Here is a 6,543-nt window from a genome sequence, read left to right as displayed (position 1 = left end):
CCACCAGTGCCAGCTCTGTCACCCCTCACTGAGCTGCAGGTGCTGCCAGCAAGGCTTAAGGAGCCACCCAGCTCCATTAGACAAAAGCCATCTCCAGACTGCACACCTCTGCTGCTCCCCGAGGGACAGCTTTGATTATGTCATGAAAGACAAAACAAGTGACACTGCTCCGAATACTCTGACAGCAGATTGGTCTTTAAGCTACAGATCATAACAGAGAACTGAAAAAGTCTTACCAGGTATGAGCTTTCGGCAAATTATTAGTGCTGGCATCAATCTGGTGTATTGTGAAGAGTCGTGGGCCTGCAGCACCTGAAAATCCAGAGATCTCTATTACTGTGTGGAATAACATGAAATGTCTTTGTTGCACTGCAAGAACAAGAGAGCAACTAAAATACAAAGAGAAACTCTGCACCAAGAAAGGTGAAATCATAAAAAGGCAGGAAAAAACTGCAAAGTCCCAGTGGCTGTGGGACAGACCCCTCCTTGTCCACGCAGAGAGCTCTGCAGTTATTTAAAGGAAAGGTAAGGAAAACACTGATAAGGAAGAACAAATCACCTTTTTCACAGAGTCTACTGCATAATTCGAACAGTTTTTAATTTCTCTTCTTTCACCCCTCCTATAGAACAAAACTTACACAGCTGTACCTGTCCCTGTTTTGTAACACATCTTGAACCGTGGCCAATTCCACTGAAATCCCACAGTGTCACAATGGCAATTCCTTATTAAATTCATCTGACTACTAGAAATCCCCTTAATTTCTCTGCTACAGAAAAAAGACTGCAGCACAGCCATTGTTTAGACTTGGCGTGCACTGAAGATGCCACAAAGGACAGAAGAAGCTATAAATGTCCTAACCTGAGCAAAACTGGAATCCTGGGTTGAGCAGTCATTAAAAATACAATTCAGAGGGTCAGGTTTCTCATGGGGAGCTTGACTTGTGTTACTGCATTTCAGTCTAAAAGAACCCCCAGAGCTGTGCAACTGATGAGGGCTTGTAAAAGTTAGGAATTAAAACTCTGGCTTCTGGAGCCCCTCTAAGATCTGAGCTGATCAGAACCTCCTGCCAGAGAAGGAAGTGAAGAAATGAAATCAAAAAGCCATTTGCACCTGCATGAGAAGGTAGAGACAAACACACAAAAAAGAACTACTGTAGATTGCAATCAGCCCATTAGAATGGCTCTTTAGGAGTCACACGGCCGCATTTCCAGCTGGCCCCGAGCTCCCGGGCACAGGGGCGCTACCTTGCAGCGCCTTGAAGCCCTGCAGAGGCACCCGGGAGGAGCCGGTCACGAACTGCAGCAGCCGCGCCCTCCTCTCCTCGTCGAAGAGCTCCACAGCTTTCCAGAACCATTTCACGATGTTGCTGTCGGGGGTACAGTGTTTTAACCTGGTATTTGTCTTCCAGTCGTTAACATCGATTTTTCCCAGTCCACAAATGATGAGCTGTAAATTTAGAATAGATTTATTATATTTTTCAAAACTGATCACTGTAAAAATGGGATTGGAACCAAATTACGAAGAAATGATGTGAAAAACGGACAGATTTTATACCAAAGGCAAATTATAAATTCTCCCTCATCTTAAGCAATGCAGAAATATATCTTCCTTGTTTTTTTAATTTTACCTTTATGCAGAAACCATTTTTCAAATGGTCTCATTTTAAATTAAAAATAACCCAAACAACCAATTCGAGCTTAGACAAAAGGGCCTTGACCTGTCAGTTAAACAGAAGCACAGATTCCACCCCTGTATGACACTGCAAGAATAATTCACATCTGACCTCAGTATTTCTTTCAGGAGCATGGCCCCGGGTGCAGTTTGCCTGGTCCAGCTCTGGACCCCTAAAAGGAATCTTGTTCCTGTGATACAGAGCAGCCTTTCCTGACACTGAGCTTTCAGTGCTCCTGAAGGGAGATCCACAATGGATCAGGTTAAGCTCAGTGAGGATGTGATCATAATTCTGAAGACATTTTTATGATTAAGAACACTGGACCTTCCCCTTTCTTATTCTAGAGCTGCAAAATGGTTCAGGGTTAGCAGCATGGCTGGCTCACTGCTGGGAGTGAGAATATTTGGGATAAAGGAGGAGCAATGGCCACGTTCCAGCCCAGGGATCAGAAACACACGTAGATAATTTACCTGTAGCCATTTTACATGGCAAATCCCTCAACTCCACAGACTGCAATTACATTTCAATTTAAAGCAAGCTTGGGATCTGTGGATTTGCCTTCAGAGGATGTTGTTTGGGTGCTGATTCTGACATTCTGTAGCACACTTGTTTGTGACAGCACCTTTCCTTCTGCTGGATTTACAGGGCCAATGGAGTCCAGCAAAACTGAGCTCTGCCAAACCCCAGGTGCCGGACACCACTCAGGGCAGTGCACTAAGGGCTGGGAGGGAGTGACAGCCTGTTCTGGCAGCACTGAATCCACATGAGGAAATTGCCACGTGAGAACTCTTCACCAGGACTCTGCTGGAGCAGTGACACAGCCCGAGGTCACTGCAGGTCCTCAGAAGGCTCCGAGGGGTTTGAGCTACAAGGGAGGGGCTGCAGCCACTTGTGCAGTTGCTGTGAGCTGTCACCTCGAGGAACACTCCCACAGCTCTCACGGGAGGCACACACAGCCATGGTCCCCGAGCTGCTCAGCCCTTGCCCTGCCCCTTATCCCAGGTCAGAGCAGACCAGGACTGCCGGGACAGCCCCGCGTTCCTGCGGCTCCGAGAGCCTTGTTACACTTGACGACACAACACAACACTGGTGCACTGACCTCTAACTCCTTCTCATCAAATGTCTTCAGCAGATGTTGTGGGATTACTTCATTAAATCCCTTCTGGAGCGCCAGAAACTGAGCTTCAATTCCTCGTAAAAACCGCCAGTTCACATAAAGTCTGCGAGCAAGTGCAAATTGGGTTTGTGGAGGGTGTATTCAAATACAATAAGCTGCAATTTACCCAGCCCCAAAAGACGGCCCCACTGACAGGATTACACCAGAGCACTGCACAATCCTGCAGCAAAACCCAACAGCACAGCACTGACAATTACTTCAACAAGTAATGGCTGCTCCTCACCATAGGAAATAGAAAAAGAGCCCTGGAAAAAGCTACTGAGCTACCTGACATATTCCTTTTTGTTCTCCTCTGTCACGGGGATGCTTTTGCCATTGGGTTTCAGCTCGTGCTGAATGATCTCCCCGTAGGCGTTGTGTTCCACACAGAACGTGTGGTCCAGGACCCCGGTGATGTCGTTCTCACTGGTGCAAAGAAAGCAGCAAATGACTGAGGGAAAACATATTCTGCAAATATATTACAACCATGTTCTATCCGACAGAAGCACAATTTCATTTTTCAATGGCATTTTAAAGTCCTGCCTGGATGCAGAAAGTGAACGTACAGTTTTACTATGTTACATTTAAAAACCTTTATCAAAGTTTCAATGTTATATTTTAATAATCTGTTACTGTTAATAATATGTAAAATTAATAAATTAACTCCACACACCTCCCCCCTAAAATCTAAGTAGCTTGAGCATTTTTAGCCTTAAAGAAGTTGAATCATGTGAAAGATGTTTCTTAAATCTGTCTGAGAAGATCAACAAAATACTCCTCATTTCCAGGATTTAGGACCATTATCACATAACAGAGACAGCATTCTAACACCCTGAGGTACCCCACAGAGTACATACAGTATCCAAACTAAGCTGTTATGGAGGTCAGGGTCAACCAATTCCATGTCATCCAAAGTAATTGGCTTCCCAAGCAGCTGCTTGTAGAAAGGCAACGTGAAGCCCCCGTCAATGTAGTGCCCATGGAACACAGCCATCCCCATGATCCGGCCCACAAAGTGGAAATAGGACAAGTGTTCCTGGAACAGAGCAGAGAAAATTCTGCTGAGTATTCTTAGAGACAAATCTGCTAAGGCCACTCTGCTAAGTAAGACCCCCACTGCTGAGCATGAGACAAAGTTTCAACACTCAGAAAAGAAGAAAACCCCAAGCCCAAACCCTTTGTAGAGGTTTTGTTTTGTTTTCATACATGGCACACTGAGCATTTCATTTCCCATCCAGGAGTCTTAAAAGTAACAATCAAACCGAATTTCTCCCAAAGGAAACATAACTTGGTATATGACAGAAAATGAAGATCATACTTGAGAAGTGTCTTTGATCCGTGCAAAAAAGAAACTATGATATAATTGTACAAATTCAGTGTCCAGTGGTACCAATTGTAAGAATTTTGCTCCTAAGTGGAGCCAAACTAATCAAACACATTCTCCAGGTGTGTGTTTGATTTCTGGTCAGAAAACACTGATTTCCAGCCCGTGGCCCCAGCCCTACCGGGTTGACAGCGGAGTCAGGGTTGATTTGCAGGGTGTAAATATCATCTCGGGAATATTGGAAGAGCCCATAGTATGGATTCAACATTTCATGGGACAACAGGTACAGCCACTCCCTAGAAAATAAAATTATTTATTGGTACTCTACAGACGAATGCATTCCTACACTGAGAATAATTTCAAAGTAGTCTGATTTTTTAAAATCTTACTATTAAACATAAATGTGAAGGAAATTATCTCTGAACATGCTGAGATATGCATGAAATCAGAATTATTTTTGCTAGCTCAGTAACCACACACCTGACAGCTGATGGATTTCCAGCTTTCCAAGATTTTCCTTCAGGTTACTCATTTCCAAGAGAGTTTCTGACTGTGATTCTCCTACATCCATTACACACTAAGACATTATGTATTCACTTGAATATAAAGATGCTGGAATCAAAGCTTTTGATACAAACCATCTTTAAGGTAATGGATATATTTAGTTCAAGTTTTAATTATGTGTTCACAAATCAGCAAATGGTCTGAGAACTGGGCATGTCATTTTTTTGTAAGGGAAAAATAACCTCAGACTGAAGTTGCACACCAACTGCTGGTGGCAACATTCTGCTTTAAACAGCAGTGACAGTTTGCAATAAAGCATATTTTTTTTGGTTAAAATTGTGCCATAAAGCCAAGTATTTAGTGGTATATATTCTCAGATCCCCAAACTTCACTAGCCAAATAAGAATATGTTAATTTCAATAGATACCAAAACCTCTCACATATGACAGATGTTTGACATGATGTGTAATTTGCATTTTATTTTCAATAAATTAGTTCTTTTTTTTGATGCAGTTTTTCTTTTACAATACTACCTAGAGCCATATGTTCTTTTGACATTTAATCTGTTACAGAAATAAAAATAAATAAGAATAATATAAAGAAGCTAGGCTGGTTCAGGATTCAAAGCACAGGGGCTGTTGGCAGGGTTGGGTGCAGGGAAAGGACAGAGGAGCCACTGTTTGTTTACCTGGCAACACCTCCATAATCAAGGCCCTCCTCCCCACGAAATTTTATCATCAATCGTTTCCACAGGTCTTTTGGCCTCATCTTCATGACTTGCCTGTAGGATTCCTGTAAACACACAACACATCCTTTTATTAACTGCTGTTTACAGAGTAAAAGCGGCTGCTGTGTATTGGAAGTGAGGGGACTCTCAGACTTGAGTCCAAAGGGAGCACTCTTAAAGAGGACATTCTTTTTCCTGATCTTCATCAGTTTATCAAATCACAGATTTTTTCTTCATTTTCTCCAAATGTGATAACACTTGTGAAATAAAATGATGAGAAGATGAGAAGAACCACCTCCCATTAAATTTCCAGGGGTGAACAGCGATCAGAACATTCTCCCTCATTCTCACATAATTTATAAAAAAATTGTGTCAGTAAACTCCTTTCGTTTTCCATAAGGGCTCCTGGTTTTTGCAGACTGAAAAGCCAAAAGTGGAGTTTGTTCTCTGGGTAAAACACATGTGCCAGCCTTCAAGAAGCACCTTAAGAATGGAATCAGCAATGCCATCCACAGGATTATTCCTCTGTCAGTAAGTGTTCACCAAGGAAACACAGAAAGCAAGTTGAAAGGCAGAAAAAATCCTAAGAAATTAGGGAAAAAAGAAAATTTTGGTTCTTATTTATGTCCAGTATCAGCCCCAAGTTCTGCCTCAACAGGACAGAGGAGGCAGGTGGGTGTGTGGGGGCCCAACACACTGGAATGAACAAGAACATCATAACCCTGTAGCCTTCCCTCCCTTCCTCTCTCAGTTGCTTACAAAAGTGATCTGACTCTCCAAAGGGAAGACCAACACAAATCGTTCTTGGCTGGGAAAAACTGTGACAACACACTGGGGCAATCAAGTTTGTGGGTGGGGTAAAAATGCAACAGGGATGGGTGGGATGCGTGAAAGTCCTCAAAAGGACAAACTGTTCTCCAGAAAAGGCCAATGAATTATAACTGTGTTTAGTCAAGTCAACAGAATGATTCTGCTGAATCACATCTCCAAACAGAATGCAGAGACCCCACTGTGGGCATCTCTGGCCATTCAGAAGCCCTGACAGTTTGTAAAACTGGTTTGATTCTGGAGAGAGAATTCAGATCGATGACAAAAAATCCAAACTCTGAAGAGGAATCCTATTCAGTAGTAGTTTTACCTAACTTACACTTCATCAAAG

General features: G+C 42.9%; 1 protein-coding gene across 2 annotated transcripts in view; it reads right to left on the bottom strand.

Moving 5' to 3' along the window:
• The window catches only part of SMURF2 (SMAD specific E3 ubiquitin protein ligase 2), a 59,536-nt gene that overhangs the window by 3,705 nt on the left and 49,288 nt on the right, over positions 1 to 6,543 (bottom strand). For both annotated transcript variants that reach the window (XM_002194506.7, XM_041719853.2), the window contains 7 exons: positions 5,346 to 5,449; positions 4,335 to 4,449; positions 3,687 to 3,865; positions 3,118 to 3,255; positions 2,773 to 2,893; positions 1,246 to 1,447; positions 237 to 312 (listed from right to left, as the gene is read on the bottom strand). In XM_002194506.7, coding sequence (XP_002194542.2) covers positions 237 to 312; positions 1,246 to 1,447; positions 2,773 to 2,893; positions 3,118 to 3,255; positions 3,687 to 3,865; positions 4,335 to 4,449; positions 5,346 to 5,449 — 935 coding nt within the window. The remainder of the gene's footprint in view (positions 1 to 236; positions 313 to 1,245; positions 1,448 to 2,772; positions 2,894 to 3,117; positions 3,256 to 3,686; positions 3,866 to 4,334; positions 4,450 to 5,345; positions 5,450 to 6,543) is intronic.

Source organism: Taeniopygia guttata, chromosome 18, assembly GCF_048771995.1.
Source record: "Taeniopygia guttata chromosome 18, bTaeGut7.mat, whole genome shotgun sequence".
In the NCBI taxonomy this organism is placed as follows: domain Eukaryota; kingdom Metazoa; phylum Chordata; class Aves; order Passeriformes; family Estrildidae; genus Taeniopygia; species Taeniopygia guttata.
This window is presented reverse-complemented; position numbering and strand designations above follow the sequence as displayed.